A 20,482-nucleotide genomic window follows, 5' to 3' on the forward strand; every position below is an offset into this window, starting at 1 on the left:
TATAATGTCGCCAAAAAAGCACAGTTGTTTTGTTGCCTCAGACAACAAAATCTAGGTAAATTATGGTAGGTTCATAGAAATATATGAGAGTACATACTATATTACATAAATATTTTCATGTTTAAGCCATTAGATTCAACATCTTAAGGTCAACTTGAGAAATATATAATTTGGGAAGATGCTGCAAGGTATATTTAGTAATTTTTTCTTTGCCATTTTTCATTAATAAATGTAGTACTGTTCTCTCTTTTCCTCTGTTTCTAATTTTTAACAAATCATTACAAGATGGCATATTCCCGGAAGTATGGAAAGAAAGCAAAATAGTGCCTATATTTAAAAAGGGCGACTTATCGAAAGTAGAAAATTACCGGCCAATTGCAATACTATCTTGCCTTGCCAAGCTCTTTGAATCTCTTGTTACTCCTACCATAACTAGGCATCTCAGTGCCACTATTTCAAATAACCAACACGGGTTTTTCAACGGAAGATCTGTCCAAACAAACTTAGTTTCCTACGTTTCCAATATTTGCAGTGACATAGATAAGGGCCATGAAGTACACAGTATCTATACAGATTTTAAAAGCGCATTTGACAAAGTTGACCACAATTTGCTTACACTGAAATTAAAAACCGCCGGTGTATGTGGTTCACTTCTTAACTGGCTTATATCTTATTTAGGAATGAGATCCCAAATAGTGATGACCAACGGTTATAAGTCACATACTTACTATGCAACCTCTGGTGTGCCACAAGGATCCCACCTTGCACCAATCTTATTCTTGTTATTTATCAACGATATTAGTTCAGTAATACTCCACTCCAAGTTCTCTATATTTGCGGACGATTTGAAGCTTTATGTTACCGCATCCCCTGTCTCCTGTGCACAACTACAAGCCGATTTAAATAGAATATGGACATGGTGTAACACTAACAATATGTATTTAAATATCAGCAAGTGCTTCCTTATAAAATTTACCCGCAAAAAGAAACCATCGAATTTTGTTTACACTTTAAATAATAGAGAGATACAAGAAGTAAGTGAAATCCGTGATTTAGGTATTCTTATCGATAATAAACTCACATTCAATTCGCACATAGACTCAGTCGTTAAAAAATCTACGCAGATGCTTGGCTTTATGAGACGCAACACCAATAAATTCCGTCGTGTAAAAACCAAAATACTACTGTTTAATGCTCTGGTACGAACCCATATTGAATACGCAAGTGTTGTTTGGAATCCTTTCTACAGTTTGCAGTCGCAACGCATTGAATCAACACAGCGGTCTTTTTCGAGACATATAGCTTTTTCAACACCTGGAATATCTTATAGATGCCCTTATACCCAACGCCTCGACTTCTTTAAACTTCATTCACTAAAATCTCGTCGCAGCTACCTAGATTTATTATTTCTGCACAAAATAGTTAATAATAAAATAAATAATTCTGACCTTCAAGAATGCATATCCCTCTCAGTACCCTTTAAATACCCAAGACAGACGATATCCAAGATCTTTCACATTCCTTACTGCAGAACAAACATTGGACTCAACGCCCCCATCGTCAGGCTTTGTAGATTATAAAACGAAGTTAACTCAAAAAATTCAGAAATCGATATTTTCAACGATAATTCAAAAAAGTTTGTAAAAATTCTCGCACATCAAGCTAACCTGTGATTTTTTTTCCAAGTAGTATGTACCTATATCCTCTTCATTATAAAATCATATAAATTATATCCTTACTTTATATATATTTTAGTACTTAGACATTTTTGACAGTATAAATCACACTGTTCACTTTTACCATTGAATGATGTGTTCATCTTTAATTGTTACATATATCAGAATAATTGTACCTAGCATAAGTTTATATAAGTGTGTAATATATGTAATGTTGATGATCCAAATAAATAAATAAATAAAAATAAATGATCCATGGGATGTATGACATAGTAACGGAACTCTTCAATTCTTAGGAGCAAATTAACGATACTTGGCCTAATATTTTTTATGCTATTAGGATATTTAAGTCACCTACCGAAAAGTCGTAGTCGAATATGATAATTAATGGAATTCCTTGACGACTACAGTAACAGTACAGTAAGTGTGCGATCTGTGGCAGAATTTCGAACTGCAGACAGTTCGAAATTGCAATGCAGCTATGAACGTTAGCATATTTAGCCAAATTATTAGTAAGTGTACTTCAGATTCACAAAAAATCTAAAAAAAAAATTAACAAAAAAACAACTTCAAAAACACTATTCCAAAACAATAAATATAATATGCACTAAAAAGTATAAAAGTAATTTAATTAATTAACCTAATTCTAGTCACGGATGAGTAAAAATAAGAAGGACTCCGCGCCCTGATATTAACTAGTGAATCACCTTTATGCTAGTGTGTGTGCGGTTGCGGGGGATACCAGTTACACAATTGTTTCCCTTAAATAATATTGATAGTATTGTTTTTACACTTTTTCACAACGCACGACGGCATTTTTAAAATATTTTATTGCGACGCAAACTGATCTGTCACAGACGATGGCAAATCTCATAAAGGCGGCTTGTATTACTAGTATAGTATTGTAGTAAGCGTGTGCGTGGGGCTATGTATTTACACGTTTACCGGCTTGTTTCTTTTTTTACTCGTCTGTGATTCTAGTTATTTGATTAATGATTTAAATAAAACACTATTAAAGGATTAAAACGCGTGTAATTGTAACTCTTTTTACAATACATTTTTTATTTTAGTTAACCCGACGTTTCTAGACCTTTCCAGATCTTGTTTTCAGAGGGACTGCAGATGAAAAATTAATTTTTGATCTGCAATCTCGTTTCTGCATCTGTGAAAGCAGTTACAATTACACGCCTTTTAATCATTTAGAAGTGTTTTATTTAAATGTGTAACACACCCGTTAAACAATGAAAATGCCTTGAATGATTTAAAAAAAACTCTTACAGATCCGTTACATAATTGACAAGTTTATGGACCTACGCCGAGAATCTCAGAAGAAATTAGAAGATAACCCAGAGCTGACTATTGGTGACGTCACAACTATTAATTTAACTATGCTTAAGGTAATTGAATATGTAAACAATTAAAAATTTGAAAAACAAAATTTTAAGAACGATGCGGGATTCGAACCCCCGACCTCCGGCGTTCCGTGCCGGTGCTCTAATCAACTGAGCCAACCGTTCGAGTACCGCCTCGTTATAAAATTCTGTTTGCTTTGTTCAACTCTCAGGTTGTGGCTTCATTTTGTTTTAAGTTTTATTTGTGTAATTAATCCCAGAAGTGAGGGTTATTACTTTGAAAACATAACAAATTGTTTGGATTTGCAAGAGCGACATCTCAAGTTAATTTCCTAATATGCAAATATTGGGGATGGGCAGGTTATCATCAACTGTAAAGTAGACCCTGTAGATGAAGCCACAACAAGAGAGTTGAACAAAGCATACACGATTTTATGAACAATACGCCACTCGAACGGATGGCTCAGTTGGAAAGAGCGTTCGCACGGGTTGCGAGAGGTCGCGGGTTCGAGTCCCGCATCGTTCATAAAATGATGTTTTCAGTTTTATTTGTGTATTAATCCCATAAGTGAGGGTTACTTTAAAAACATAACAAATTGTTTATTTTTCCAGGGTGGTATTCAAAACAATGTGATACCTGAGAAAATGACGGCAAGTTTCGATATTCGGTTGGCCTTATCGGTAAATTTTGAAGATTTCGAAAATATGGTAAGATATTTGTCACAAAACACAAACATATTCCTCGGTATCTTCTCAAATTAAAAATGTTGGATTCATTTAGTAACCCAAATAATTTTTACTAATATTTTACGTACGATGACGTATATATATCCCTACTACGCCCAAACCGATTTTGATGAAATTGAGTACCGAGATAGGGCTAGAGCTTGAAAAAGGACAAAGGTTACCTTTTATTGCAAAAATATAATTGGAGGTGTTGAAATACAGTTTGTTTGGCAGTTTGTATGGAAATTCGTCATTTTCGGAAATAAACCCATAAAACTTTATATTTAAGTAATTAATAAGAGATAATTTATAAAAATGTTTATAATCGTGTTTGGGCATACTTTAAAATTTTGACCTACATTAGGATGAAATAGAAGATTAAAGTTCACAGGGAAAAACTATTATAGAGACTGTCAACAATGACAAGGGATAATCAAGGACGAGTAAAAAAATAAGGACTCCGTGTCACCTTACATAACAGTGAAGCACCAAAACAAGCCGGTAAACGTCTAAATTCATAGCCCCACGCATACACTTACACTAACACCAGCCAATCAGCCGCCATTATGAGATTTGCCATCGTCTGTGACAGATCAGTTTGCGTCGCAATAAAATATTTTAAAAATGCCGTCGTGCGTTGTGATAAAGTGTTAAAACAATTATATAAAAGTATTTGTGGATATATGATTATTTAAGGGAGAAAAAATTGTGTAACTGGTATACCCCGTAACCGCACACACACTAGTGTAAAGGTGCTTCACTTGCTAATATCACGGCGCGGAGTCCTTCTTTTTTTACTAGTCCATGGGGATAATATGCGCTGTTGCATAGAAGAGCGTTGTAAGCAGCGGAAAAAGAAGTTTGAATGTGTATTATTTGAAAAGTATCCTAAAAATTAAAAATATTTTTAATCGAGGAGGAAGTCTTGGGTAAAAGCTAGTAATATTATAAATGAGACTGTAGCTCTGCCTGTCTGCCTGTTACCTTTTCGCGCTCAAACCGCTGAATTGATTTCGATTAAATTCGGTGTAGAGATAGTTTGAGTCTCTGGAAAGTTTTTATGCCACGAGGGGGTGGAAAAGGATCAAAGTTTTGAATGACTTTTGACGACAGATACATCTCAGGGGTTAGTGACCCTGCCTACTGAGGTAGAGGAGAGGTCCTAGGTTCAAATCCCGATAGTTATAAACATTTATATGATGAATATGAATGTTTGTTTCCGAGTCATGGATTTGTATTTATGTATTTTTAGTAAGTATATCGTATTAAATATGTTGTAATGTCAACCCATAGGGCAAGATAATTTGTGTCAAAGTTTGTTAATGTGTCAAAGTATGTAAAAAATTGGGGCGCAATACTTAAATAAAAGAGGGGTAGAAGTACGTAGAACGTAGTCGCGGGTAGAAGAAAGTTTCTTGTCTCAACTCTTGCATGTACGAGTAAGTTATTTTATTCTTGATAGTCTTGATCGTACGGGTCACCTGGTGTTAAGTGATCAACCCCGCCCACATTATCTTGCAACACCAGTGGAATCACAGGAGCGTTTCCGGCCTTAAAGTTTTTTTGAAAAGTTTTTTTTTTTATGAAAATAAGGGACGAGACGAGCAGGACGTTCAGCTGATGGTAATTGATGCGCCCTGCCCATTTCAATGCAGTGCCGCTCAGGATTCTTGAAAAACCCAATTATTCTGAGCGGCACTACAACTGCACCCTTCAGCTTGAGACATGTGTTGTTAAGTCTCATTTGCTACGGCGCCCTTCTAACCGAAACACAGTAATGCCTACACATTACTGCATCACGGCAGTAAGTTGTCAGGTCTCATTCGCCCAGTAATATCACTAGCAACAACGCCCTTCAGACCGAAACACAGTAATGCTTACACATTACTGCTTCACGGCAGAAATAGGCGCCGTTGTAGTACCCAAAATCTAGTCGGCATCCGGTGCAAAGGAGCTTCCCAATGGTAAAGAAATAATAAATTATATGGATATCTTATATTTGTAAGCATATTTATCAGATGAAAAAAAAGCCCGCTGAGTTTGTTGCGCCCATTCTTCTCAGGTCTGAGGCATTCGATTTGGAATGGGTGGTAGTTTTTGACTTTCAATAACTGATGTCACATCCAATTTTGAATAAATATATTTGAATTTGATTTTGCAGATTAAAAATTGGTGTAAGGAAGCCGGAGCTAATGTGACATACGACTTTGATCAAAAGGATGCTTATGTAGACCCAACACCGGTGGATAATACAAACCAATACTGGCACGCTTTTAAGAGTGCTGTTGACAAACTGTAAGTATAACTTTGTGACGACCCATATAGCCGAATGGTTAGTGACCCTGACTACTAAGCTAGAGGTTCGGGTTCGAATCCCGGTAGGTGCATTCATTTATATGATTAATGTTTGTTTCCGAGTCATGAATTTTATATGTATTTATGTATGTTTAAGTAAGTATATTGTATTAAATATATCGTTGTCTTGCATAGTACAGGCTATGCCTAGTTTGGGGCAAGATAATTTGTGTAAAAGTGTGTCAATATTATATTATTATTATCATTATCAATTAGTAATAGCATCCAACAAATACACTGATTTTGTAATCAATACCATCATGTTCACGAAGCATCCTTACACAAACAATGAATTCAAGCTCTAAAGATTGATACATCCATTATACGATAATTTATATTAATACAGTTTATTCTTTCTAACTTTTTATAAATATAAGTGTTTAGAACTCTTTTAAACTAACGAAGTTCATATATTGGACGCAGCAACTTACAAACTAATTTGTTTTGTATATTACAGCCATTGTAAAATACTCTATTGATTGAAAAGAGTGGCTGTTGAGTATCTTGTATTTTCGTCTCACAACTTTTCCGAACATATGGTAAATTCAGCATAAATCTAAGCTCTAAATTTAAGCCTAAAGTTTATTTGACCTTGACTTTGACTATATCATACAGAACAACTTAAAATAATTACACTTACTACGTAAGTATTCATCCATACTCTGTGCTTAATCTGTTTAGAAGTTCTTATGGAAGGAAAATATCAAAGTTTAAATTTTTATACCAGCAACGTGTTGTAATGAACCATTTGGGTTCGTCATAGTATTACGAAATTAGTCAGGGTCATTCAGGAACCAGTAAAAGAGAATTTTATAACATAAAAAAGTGTGCGTTTATACGCACAGTAGCACGTAGTAGTACTTATGACTACCCGACAGAAGTAAAAACTTAATCAAGGACTTTACCTGAGCTTTAATATGAAATACATCAATTTTTTTGTTCTATATATATAAAGGAAAAATAAACAACATTTACAATATACTTTTTCTGGCCATAAATACTGTTACAATTAAAAATAAACAATATATTACATTTGAATTTGGAATCTGTCATTTTTATATGATTGTTCATTGAGTTTTCTCATTTTGGCGCCAACGCCAATACATTGTACAATATTTTGCGATTTTAAATTGGAGTGGGGTGGTCAACAGAACCGAATGGCTGTGATTGCATTATACAAAGTAGGTATACCTTAGGCTTATAAAATAATAGGCTTTATAAAGCCAAATGGTATTTATGGTCAGACTAAGTATATGTTGTTAGACTGTGAAGGCAAAAACTTATGATAAATATTATTTTCAGCAAAATTAAATTGAAACTTCGCACATTTCCCGGCGGAACCGACTCTCGTTTCATCAGAGAAGAAGGCACGAAGGCTCTTTGCTTCTCACCGTTGCGAAACACGGTACCAGGACTACATGAGCACAACGAAAGCCTAGCCGTATCTGTGTTCCTTGAAGGCATTAAAACCTACGAGGAAATAATCCCGGCAATAGCGAATGTTTGATTCAACAAAGTTTAATAAAAGCTGCTATCAATTAGGTGTCTTATTATTTTTAATGAAACTTGTTATTCCATATATTTTAATGTATACAGAATTTTATTAATACATACCTAATCAAAGGCTTGATTTATAATTATTATTATGACCGGTATTCACGATGTTTATTTTATACTAGCTGACCCAGCAAACGTTGTATTGACATAAAAAGTAAAATAAAAAGAATTTCAATAATTAAAATTTTTTGGGGTTTAAAAAATAGATGACGACCGATTCTAAGACCAACCATATATACGATATAAATACTAATACATAAAATTTATCGCACTACAATTATTGAATTCGATTGCCATCTTGCAACCCTATTGCGGATCTGTGGATGGAACAGAATAATATAAATACCGCGATAGAAAAATAGTTGTAGATCGTAGACGGGCGAAAATTATAAGTTGTATGTAATTTTCACTGGTGAATCATAATAAAAAACAATTTAAAAAAAACAACAAAAAATATTTAGAGGTTATATACCCTTATCATATAGGAATAATAATAGGATATGAAAAACAGATCTCAGACCTACCCGATATACACACAAAATTTCATACAAAGTTGCGACCCGAGAATTTTATATATTCGATATTACTAGCAATCCACTGCGGTTTCACTCGCATAGATAACGATCTCGTGGTAGCGGAAAGTCTACTAAGTCTAATGTATAGATTTATTTTTGTTAAAGTAAGTTTTATTTCACTAAGTTATTATTTTATAATTGCATTATTTTCTTTAGATTGACATTTTAAAATTCGTTATATCTTCTCACAGACCAGGTAAAATCTCTGTAAACTGTTCTGTGTATCTTTTCAATGTAAAGTCCGGTTTTAATAATTTAAAAAGTATTTTACAGGCATTGAATCGGTCTTTAATTAAATATTACTTGCATAAAGATTAATACAAGGGTATGAATAATATGGTTTGATATATCAACTTGTAAATTTTGAAAATGTAAAAAAGTAGTGATAGTGTCATAACTACAGTAATAATTATTAAGGATACCATATAGGTATCCCGGATTTTTTTGTAGATATTGATACTTTCTATAATATTGTACAATGTTTTTTTATTCTATCATCAATAGTTTCCGTAGCGCACGCGATTACAGATTTTTTTGAATAATTTTTTTGACACCGTGGGTTATGTTATTGAATTTTTACTAGAGATCGATATTTTTTTTGAAAATTTTATGTAGTCAATGTCACTCTGTGAAGATGCAGCTTCCTAAAGGTGAATGAATTTTTGAGATCGGTCCAGTAGTTTTTGTGTGAAAGCATTACAAACATACATACAAAAACACAAAGGTATACTCTTTATAATATTAGTTTAGATGTGAAGCCGATATTTTGATCCAATTTTATAAAACATGGTCACGTTCTAGTTATCTATGGTCACGGTGGGACTACGGAGATGGCGAGAATATTTTGACACATTGACACTTGACACTAATAATAGTAAATCAATCTCTCCACATGGCGCATAATTCGTTTTGGTCTTTGATTCCCTAATTCACGAAACACACTACAGACGATGTCCATACTTTAGGGTATTTTTATTGTATTTGTACTGCAGAGTAAGACCACGGGATTCCATGTTTGCGCTAGTCTAAACCCAGGATGGGTTTTATCCCTATCAAAATTGGGATATTTTTTAATTTCGATATTTTCTCTAACAAGACGTGTGATGTATTGGCTATAGCAGAAATCACCTCTGAGTTATGCAACTCGATCCAGTGGTTGGTTTCGTTTGAATTTTTGGATTTACGTAGAGAGAGTTCTCTCTGTATCTTCTTCCGCATATATCGCGTTCGAAAGAACTGTTCAGTACCGAACATCAAAATTCAAACTTCCATCCGCATCACGCAGATGCCTGACATTTCACGTTTTGTAAGAAACCTTGGATGAATCAACTACCGACTGCTGTATCCCGAAATTGTTACGACTTAGAGAGCTTCAGGCTTGGCGCCTGACTTCAAAAGGTCTTGCAGATGTCTTTGCTGTCTGCGAGGTAAGCTACTAAACGTTTGTCCCCCAAATATGAAAAAATCAAAACATTTTCACCGGGGTAATATATGAATACTTGAACACATATACAGAACACCATTTAAAAATTAAAGTTAAGTTTATCGAGTACTTAACGTCGAATTTACTTTATAAGAAAGAAATATACCATATATTTGTTAAGCATTCTAATCTACAGTTTGCGATCTAACTTTTTTGACTTTACAGCTAAGTCGTAAAGAGAAGTCGAAGCTGTAAGTAAGAGTTGAAGTAAATCTTGTATTCATAAAATATTTCACCCCATTACTTTAAAAACTTAGATTGTTAAACTATTTTTCGACTGCGTCTTACCCTGTTGGTAAACTTATCCACGTAAATAATATTGAATGAACATTCAATGAAAAGTGGATTCTTTACGATAATCGTAAGCGAAAAATGCAATGGCTGACCCCAGGTCAAACGCCACAACAGTGTCCTAAAACATAGCTTACCGATTAAAAGGTAGGTTATTGTAACTGTTTGGTGGTCTCAGCGTGGTGTTATTCACTATAGCTTTCTCCGATCTGGTCAAGCAATAACGGCAGATGTCTTCTATGCCGAACTCCAAACAATGATAGCAAAACTAGCAATGAAACAGCCCCAACTCATGAATCGATCTTCACCATTATTGCTCCATGATAACGCGAGACATACAGCAGGAGAAACCGTTTTAAGTCTACAGGAACTGCAATTAGAAACCATTCGTACCCACCCTCCGTATTCAACAGACCTTGCTCCAACGGACTACAATTTTTTTCGTGATTTGGACAATTTTCTACGTGAAAAAAAGTTTTCTTCTCAGGAGGCAGTACAAAATGCTTTCACGCAGTTTGTCGAATCTAGATCACCACAGTTCTATCGCAAAGACATAAATGACCTTCCTATTACATGGCAGCAATGTATAGATAGGTAATTATTTTGATTAAATAAATAAGTTAAATTAAAAAAAATGAATTTCAATTTTTCAGTACAAATCGGCAATTTTACTTACTTATACTTTTCCCCTATAAAGTGGTATCGTATCGTGATCATCATAATAAGCTACCTCCTCGAAATGCTATTAAAATTTCAGTACAAATTGATTGTTTTCGGTTAGAGCTATTATGTCCGTGCCAGGCACAGGTCGCGTTTCAGTATGCAATGGTTATTGTAAACGATTTCGAAGTTTTTGACCTACATTTACTCACATCCAGTAAATAAAGACCAAGAAAAAGCTGCACTAGGAAATCTTGCCAACTTAAATTTTACTTGGCTTCCTCTTGTACAAAAAATAGTGTGTGCATACAATATGTATACACGCAAGAAGTTATACTTCTTTGGCCTAACAAAGCAAAAGTCCTTAAAATTATTTATTCCTCTTGCTATTTTACGTTTGTAGACAGTACATATTGTAAAAATCCTGCAAAGATGGCTTTGGCAACCCTTTGCCTATCCTAATAATGGATGAAGAAACTAAAAAAAAAAATAACGAATATAGCAAACGTCAGAAAATTTTAGGAACCAATTTCACCCTGTTACTTTTATTACAGTGATGCGCGCGCAACTTAAAATTTCACTGTTTTAATTTTTTCATAACGCGCCTAAAGAAGTATAACTTCAAAAAAATGTAAAACATATTTATTAAAGGGAATGACCCAACCCACGAAGCGTCCACAGGAAATGAATGACATTTAAACGAGAATATCGAAGCCTGCCTTGGGAGATTTAGCTCGAAACTAGTATGAATATCAGTATAAACTATTCTGAGATTACTTTGCATTCAGTTTTGTTGAAAGACATATTGCGTGCCCTTGTTGTTGCGTGGCAATGTTTGCTAACAATATTATTTACGTTACAATTAGAATGTTAATTTCATAAACCTTTGTTGATATTTATTACGACCACTTGGATCTAGAACACTAATGATAAATATTTATTAAAGTTACTAAAAATTTCCAAGCCCATAAATTTGTTGGATACATAATTATTTTATAGCGCAAAACATAAACATGCTTAATTTTGGTGACTGATTTTTTGGAAGAGGAGAATAATGGAACATACATACCATATTTATCAGTGGGAGGCTCCTTTGCACAGGATGTCGGCTAGATTATAAGTACCACAACGTCGCCTATTTCTGCTGTGAAGCAGTAATGTGTAAGCATTATTGTGTTACGTTCAGAAGGGCGCCGTAGCTAGTGAAATTACTGGGCAAACGAGACTTAACATCTTATGTCTCAAGGAAACGGGCGTAATTGTAGTACCACTTAAGAGCTTTTGGGTTTTTCAATAATCCTTAGCGGCACTGTGTTGTTTTAGGCAGGGCGTATCAATTACCATCTGCTGAACGTCCTGCTCGTCTCGTTGATGGCTTGTAACCAGTGCGGCCCATACTTCTTACAACACCAGAGGTATAAACAAAAAAAAAGACGAAGAATAAACGTGCGTATGAAATAAAAAGAACATATAAGAAACTCAACGGCCACTCTTTTCAATCAAATAAAGTATTTTACAATAGCTGTTATATACATAACAAATTAGTTTGTAAGGTGCTGCATCCAATAAATGAGTCGTATTTAAGTTATATAAATTATTTCATAAAAGTAATAAAGAGTTACATGTATAAATATAATTATTGTATATAGGATGCATCAACCTTTAGAGGTTGAACTCATTGTGTGTGTTGGGTCGTTACCTCTTTTCAAGAATCTTTTAAGAGGCACTACGTTGTAATCGGTATCAGGAGAACGACTTTCTTGTCTTGTCGCTTTTGCTCATAAAAAGCCTCTGAAGGCAGAGCTGATCACAAATAGACCAAGATAACAATTGTACAGTAAAGTTTATGACGCGGTTAAAAAGTAGGAACAGATGTTAATAATACCAGTTCTGCGAGTAAATTTCTCCCGGGAGCGCTATCATCTGTGTGGCTTTATGCACCTCATATGGAACTTCGCCAATATTTATAGGACTCGGAACTTTCTTAAATACAAAGGGTGGGCCATCTGGTGTTTTAAATATGAATCGACTATAAAAACAAAACTTCTGATTTTTATTTTATTGGAAAGGTTGAACTTTGTCATGTAAGAATTGAACTCAATATCATTCATATGACCACCACGACTGGCTCGGTCATCCCATCCGATAAACCTAATTTTAAAGTACATTTTAGTTTCGCTTTTAGAACGCTTAAATTACCATAAATCATAGCTCCTATTCAAAATAATATATAATATCACTTATTGAAAGTCAAAAACTACCAATTCAAAAAAGTTAAATATATTTTTAACTAGCTGATACCCCCGACTTCGGCCGCGTACACACATGATAAAGCACGTAGTACTTATAAAAATCTTTATTTCTTAAAACTTTGTTAACTTTATATTGAACGAAGATTTATGAATCTACATAAAAATAATCTGATAGATAGTTGACTACTGTAATTAATCTACCAACTATAGTTGACTAAAATTAATTTCCCTCCTGAGAAAGTTAGAGAGATATAAGAATTCTAAATAACTATTCATTTGAAACAATTTTTTTTATGGAATAGGAGGACAAACGAGCGTACGGGTCACCTGGTGTTAAGTGATTACCGCCGCCCACACTCTCCTGCATCACCAGAGGAATCACAAGAGCGTTGCCGGCCTTTAAGGAAGGTGTACGCGCTTTTCTTGAAGGTACCCATGCCGTATCGTCCCGGAAACACCGCACAAGGAAGCTCATTCCACAGCTTCGTGGTACGAGGAAGAAAGCTCCGTGAAAACCGCACTGTGGAGGACCGCCACACATCTAGATGGTGGGGATGATATCGTAACTTGTGGCGTGTCGTGCGAAGGTGAAATTCGGCGGCAGGAATCAGGTTGAACAGCTCTTCGGAACACTCCCCGTGATAAATGCGGTAGAAGACACATAATGAAGCGACGTCTCTACGCAACGCCAAGTGATCCAGCCGTTCACAGAGTACTGGGTCCCCGACAATTCGAGCTGCTCTGCGTTGCACGCGGTCAAATGGATAGAGCTGATACTGGGGTGCGCCAGACCAGAGATGACAGCAATACTCCATGTGAGGCCGGACCTGCGCTTTGTAGAGCGCTAGAGTGTGGGCCGGCTTGAAGTATTGCCGTGCTCTATTTATGACGCCCAGTTTCTTTGAAGCCAGTTTGGCTTTGCCCTCCAGATGGCCACGGAATTGGCAATTGCTCGAGATTTCGAGACCCAGTATTCCGATACTAGGCGAGGCTTTAAGGGAAGTGTTCTCGAAGAGCGGTGATACGGCAAATGGGGTTTTTTTAGTGGTAAACGCGCAAACTTGAGTCTTCTGGGGGTTGAATTGGACAAGGTTCAACTTACCCCATTCCGCGAATTTCTCGAGAGAGGACTCGATAGAAGACACAAGTTTCTCCCGGCACTGGTCGACGTTTTCCCGAGAGAGACCTGCATGGCCCGTGTATACGGCATCACCAGTGCTGTCGTCTGCATAGCAATGCATGTTGGCGGTGTCCAACATATCATTGATATGCAGAAGAAACAGCGTGGGAGATAGCACACAGCCTTGGGGCACTCAAGCGTTCACGGGCTTGGGATTCGAGCAATAACCGTCTACAACGACCTGTATGCTGCGCCCAGTGAGGAAGCTGGAGATCCACTTGCATAAGCTCTCGGGAAGCCCAAATGATGGAAGTTTTGCGAGGAGCGCCTTGTGCCATACACGATCAAAGGCCTTCGCTATATCCAGACCAACTGTCAGGCCTTCCCCCTTGCTTTCAATAGCCGCCGCCCATCTATGTGTTAGGTATAACAGAAGATCGCCAGTCGACCGACCATGGCGAAAGCCGTACTGCCGGTCGTTGATCAACTGGTGACCCTCAAGGTATACCAAGAGCTGGCGGTTAATTATGCTCTCCATGATTTTGGAGAGTAGGGAGGTAATAGCAATAGGCCTGTAGTTTGCCGGATCCGAACTGTCTCCTTTTTTTGGGATTGGATGGACAAGGGCTGACTTCCATGAATCAGGGACTACGTCTTTTGAATAAGAGTGCCGGAATAAACGCGTTAGCACCAGCGTCAACTCAGGGGCACACGTTCTAAGCACGATTGGAGAAATGCCATCCGGCCCGCTTGACTTCCTGACGTCCAACGAAAACAGAGCTCGCCTAACAGTTTTCTGTCGGAACTGTACTTCAGGCATGGAGCTCTGACACCGCGGGATGGTCGGCGGTGTTTTTCCGTTGTCGTCAAGAGTCGAGTTGGAGGCAAAAAGAGTGCACAGAAGATCGGCTTTCTCTTTTGCCGTATGGGCCAGGGTGTCATTCCTCATGTGCAACGGCGGCATGGACGGCTGGTTGAAGTTATCAAGAGCAGCTTTCGACAACGACCAGAACTTGCATGTTCCGGTCGGGTAACTGGAAAGCTGCTCGCCAATTTTGACGACGTGCTTCGATTTCGCACGGGCGATTTGCCGCTTAGAAAAATCTGGAGGCACGGTTATATTTCCTCTTCAGAACTTTGCAGTTCGGATCCTTTGAGCCCAGCGCCGCAACCCAAATTCGATACGCCTGTTTTTTGCAGTCAGATGCTGCTTTAACTGACGCATCGAACCAGGGCTGTGATCTGCCACCGATCGGTACTACAGAGCTTGGTATAAAAATATCCATGCCCTGCAGTATCACATCGGCTACTGCAACGGCGCAGGCACTAGGATCATCCCAAGGGAAACAAACCCTGCCCCAAGGGTAGGATGCAAAAAAGGAACGCATCCTATCCCAATCTGCTGACTTGTAGTGCCAAACGCGGCGGTTCGCTGGTGGTCTGCGACGTTGGCGTCGGATAGGCACTACACTCCTGACCAGGCAATGGTCGGACTTTCCGAGAGGGGCGTCGACAGAGACCTGGTAACCATCGGGATGTGTAGTCAGCAGAAGATCTAATAAGGACGGCTTGTGGCTATCCACATCCGGGAGCCGCGTCGGCGACTCAACCAATTGGGACTGACCATACGCCAATGCAAAATTATGCACAGATCGCCCTGCGTAGTCTGTGGTACGTGATCCAAGCCATTCGGCATTGTGCCCGTTGAAATCACCCAAGACTACGATTTCAGCGGAGGGGATCTGAGCAAGCACGTCATCAAATGCCCTTGCCTCCGGTCCTCGACACTAACCTATGCGAAACATAGCGGCACTAGGCCGCTACTTCAAGCCGGTATTCTGTGCGAGTGTGGTTAGTAACCCGGGCGAGTCTGGGCCGATTGTGCTGACGTCATAAGACAGCAGTGTGACTCTCCCACTTTCAAAAAGCCCGAGTCGCCTCTTACGACACCCTTGGACCTGGGACTACCCTATTCTTTTTACGCCCCGGGGCAGCACAGGGCACTATGCTTTCAAATTGATTACTGAACGACAGGGGACCCAAGGGATCAAAGGAAAAACAAAATAGTTGTTTTTATTCAATTCCGAGCATTTTCATATTTATTCACCTTTTAAACCTTCTCTGGACTTCCACAAATAATCCAAGACCAAAATTAGCCAAATCGGTCCAGCCGTTCTCGAGTTTTAGCGAGACTAACGAACAGCAACTCATTTTTATATATAAAGAAGATATTTCCCAATTTTGTTCGAACTTATTACTACTTATTACTTTAATCGGTATTTCAAATTTAAAACACTAGTATTCGTATTTATACGCGTAAGATTCTTCTTGAATCAACCTCTCGGAGCTCAAAGGTTTGCATATGACTTCAACTTAACTAATAAAGAAGTGATTAAAATAGCAAGTATAAATTACTTGACTTGAAAAAATTGTCGGGGTATCATCATCATCAGCTGAAAGACGTCAACTGCTGAACAAAGGCCTCCCCCAAAGATTTCCATGACGATCGGTCTTGTGCTGGCCTCATCCAACATATTCCGGCGATCTTGACCAGATCGTCGGTCCATCTTGTGGGGGGCCTACCAGCACTGCGTTTTCCGGTACGCGGTCGCCATTGGAGGACTTTGTTTGCTGGGGTATGGAATAAAAGAAATATTAGATGGACCATCATACCATACGAAATAATGTGAGCTAATTAGTTGTGAACTATGATTATTAAACGGGTCACAGACGTAAAATACAACATGTTTTAATTTAGTAATATAATAATATATAAGTATCCATCCCTACTTTGTGGTAATACATATACTTAGATCATAATTAAACGTCTAGATAGACTATGAAATCTGTGAAAACGTCAAAAAATAGGGCTGCCCAACAATGGCAGACAATCATCGAATCACAGTACGTTTTATAGCTAAATCACCTAGAATTTCGACTGGTAGCTTCCCTAGCATTTTATACAAACCATATGGGATTAAAAAGAGTTACCGCGCTCTGGGTTATTTAGCAGTCCTGTAAGGAAAACCTAAAAAAAACATCATTCCTGCCCCTAAGAAATTTGAGGTGAATTATTCCGCCAGAAATATAATTTCCCAACTCTTTGGTCTAGGATAGTAAATTCGTGGTTATAATTCAATATCTCGAACATGGAGGTACTGTTACTGGTTGTTTATATTAAGAACAAATAAACGTGAGAAATGGCGAGGCAAAACAGCAAAAATTGTTTATTTTACTAAGATAATGCCCCGGCTTACATGAACGCTATAACTGTAAGTATATGTATAGACTGCTATTCGAGACGATGGATACAGTGGATACTTGAGTATCCACTGTATATTCATCAAGTGGATACTCAAGTATCCACTGTATATTCATCTGACCTAGCCCTTAGCCCTTAATGATTTATATCTAATTCCAACGTTAAAGGAGTATTTGTACAGGGAAGGATGTAAAGGACAGACATTCGAAGATGATGAAACCTTAAGAGCAGGATATAGATATTCCAATTGTATTGTGCCAAATCATAGGCTTATATTTTACTTTAGATTGAACGATCTCTGAATAATTATTATAAGGCTAATTTCTGCAAGTATATTATGTTTTTTATTCACTCTAATTTATGTATGCTTTTTTATTTCTTTAACCCTTATAAAGCGTTAACTTTTTTGCAGCCAAGAATTATTATTGAATGACCATATACGATGAGAGTAACAATAAGTTTCCAATTAAGAATAATCCCATAAAAAATACTGTTCTGAAAAAGTGAATCTAAGCAGTTTCGATTTTCAAATTGCTATAAATATTAGCTGACCCGACATACGCTGTTCTGCTAATATAAAATGATAAGGATTAATATCGTATTTGTGCAAACGGCTTTTACATTACCGCATTATGATTGCCAATTTTTAAAATATTAAAATGGATATAGTGTGTTATCGTTAAGAGATAGACATATGCCATCGCAGACTTTCCTGTAGACCTGTATAAGATACACAATTTAACCATACATTATTTTGTTATATCTTAAAGGGCAGCTTTTTATCTTTCTTCTTTAGACTGCGTTTTCGTTCAAAGCTCCCAGGCGGCTTATTTTTTCCGACATCTCAAAAAAATTTCATTAATATATATATAAATGTATACAAAAACTTAACAAATTATATACTAAAACCTTCCTTGAGAAAACAGCGTGAAGATAGATGCAATAAATGTCTTAAACCACAACTATGTGGTTTGAGACATTTATTGTTCACTTAGACATTTAGTGATAAAGGAATTTCCAATTAAATGGAATTTAGAGACTATGTTATAAGAAGTGGGTTACAAAATTGCATCTTAAAGCGTACAGTAAATATAAAGTAATTAAAATCAAGGTTAAGTAGGCAAGTATAGCTTATATACATTTCTAATTTCTTATACATATTATAATATTTATTTTTATATTACTTTGAGAGTATATCGCGAACAGATAGACAGACAGACGCGGTGGAGGACTTTGTTTTATAATATGTAGTGATTACTATCTAACAATCAGTTTAATCAAGTTTCATCAACAAAAACGAAACTTCCAGAGTCCATCCCCAGATGTTAGTCATAAAGATATACCGCAATAATATTAAGAGAAAGACATAAACATTAAAGATAATTTAACTCGTACCAATAACAATAAATGACCAGCAGAATATGCCAATTAGTGGAGCGTACATTGATATAACTGGATGGTACACACGGGACATAATTTATGTATGCCGTTTGTGTTACTTTCATTGTCCAATAGTGATTAATATTTCGTTTTTGCATTGGTACAAAATGACAGGCGAATATTATATTATGGAATAGGGAAATGAAATGAGGTTGAGTTAATATCTACATCACAATAAAACAAACAAAAATATAAGTACTATGACAAAATATGAAGTATGTCGTGTTTGAACAAGGCATGCAGTGAAGGGTTAAATGGGTCGCTGTTCCTCGCTGCCACTCATTCATGAACCTCTAGTCATTGTGGTAAACTAGAACATTAATTTTTATTTTATTTATTCCCATTTGAAATGAATTTAACTTTTATGATTTGATGAACCGCATATCAGCCTATACAATCGTTTCGTTTGAAATTATTAATTTAAAATGATTACTTACATTTAAAAGAATATCTATTTTACTAAGTAGCAATACAGCTTATTGTGTATACAATGTAAGTTGATGTCTAGAAATTTGTAAGTATTTAACTTAATTCCTGTTTTTTCATCAATAAAATAAATATGTCTTGTACCACGTATGTAAAAGTGTTTCAATATTTATTTATTTATTATTTCATAATTATCATTAATTATCCTTTTAGGTACTCAGATTTCTATACATATGATTATTCCATATACATAAGCCAAAACCTACACACACTTGCGAAGAAATTCAATGGTTCACTGGACCAGCGTGGTCGACTACGAAACTACGGGCTTAAAATGGCTGAAGCGGAAGACCGTTTTCAAGCAAAATACCTCACAGTAGACGTCAAGTTACAGACAATAGGCCGAGAGTTGTATTTAAATCACTGACCATATACTATAAACCACTGGACTGGCGGCTGTCAAAGTGCTTTTGTGCCTGTTTGATATTCGCAAGTTTGGCGCTGTTGGCCATGTAGCGAGAGGCTGTGGTACTAAAACTAGTAATGACAACCGCAGCTAACAAACATCAAAAACTATTAACAAAAAAAAAAACTTCATTACGTTGATTCTTGAAGTATAAATAACACGGAAAACGAACGAAATGAATTAAAAATGTAAAAATACTTCAGAGTATTGTACGTTTCTTCGCAGCCATTTGTATTATCCTACGTCAAAATTAGTTCTCTGGAAGCTCGCGAGTGATGCTTCAAATAGGCACAAAAAATTTTCTGTCAAACATATGGAACAGCCTGTTCAGTGGTATTTATACAGGTCAGTGATTATAAGTAATACCTAAAAAGCGGCCAAGTGTGAGTCGAACTCGCCCAAGGGTTCCGTAGCAGCAAGTAACATAATATAAAACTTAAATAGAAAGGAAAATGATATTAAATTATTTAAAAGTATGGGGAACCCCCAAATTTATTATTTTTTTATTCTATTTTTGTGTGAAAATGTTAATGCAGAATACATTTACTTACCAACAGTATACTTATTATAGTTTTGGAAAAAAGTGGCTATGACATACACGGACAGACAGAAAGACATGACGAATCCATAAAGGTTACATTTTAGTCCATTTGGCTACGGAACCTTAAAAGTGCAAACATTATTCATAAACTATCTAATCAATTTAAGTGAAATTCTATATGGACGTAGTTTGATGACAGGTGATATTCGAAGAGGTCTGTGAGGTCCCCCACTTGCGCGATATATACAGCCTTACGCAGCAAGGTCGTTAGCTGAATATCGCTTTAATCACCTAGTAAAA

The 20,482-nt window shown here is 36.6% G+C and overlaps 2 protein-coding genes across 3 annotated transcripts in view; one reads left to right on the forward strand and one right to left on the reverse strand.

Moving 5' to 3' along the window:
• The window catches only part of LOC126974460 (aminoacylase-1-like), a 43,575-nt gene extending 35,928 nt beyond the window's left edge, over nt 1-7,647 (forward strand). For both annotated transcript variants that reach the window (XM_050821966.1, XM_050821965.1), the window contains exons 6-9: nt 2,957-3,073; nt 3,641-3,736; nt 5,916-6,049; nt 7,412-7,647. In XM_050821966.1, the coding sequence (XP_050677923.1) occupies nt 2,957-3,073; nt 3,641-3,736; nt 5,916-6,049; nt 7,412-7,616 (552 nt within the window). In that variant the 3' untranslated portion in view covers nt 7,617-7,647. The remainder of the gene's footprint in view (nt 1-2,956; nt 3,074-3,640; nt 3,737-5,915; nt 6,050-7,411) is intronic.
• The window catches only part of LOC126974458 (uncharacterized), a 159,198-nt gene that overhangs the window by 128,024 nt on the left and 10,692 nt on the right, over nt 1-20,482 (reverse strand). The gene's annotated exons all lie outside the window — the stretch shown is intronic.

This window comes from Leptidea sinapis, chromosome 32 (assembly GCF_905404315.1).
Source record: "Leptidea sinapis chromosome 32, ilLepSina1.1, whole genome shotgun sequence".
Lineage (NCBI taxonomy): Eukaryota > Metazoa > Arthropoda > Insecta > Lepidoptera > Pieridae > Leptidea > Leptidea sinapis.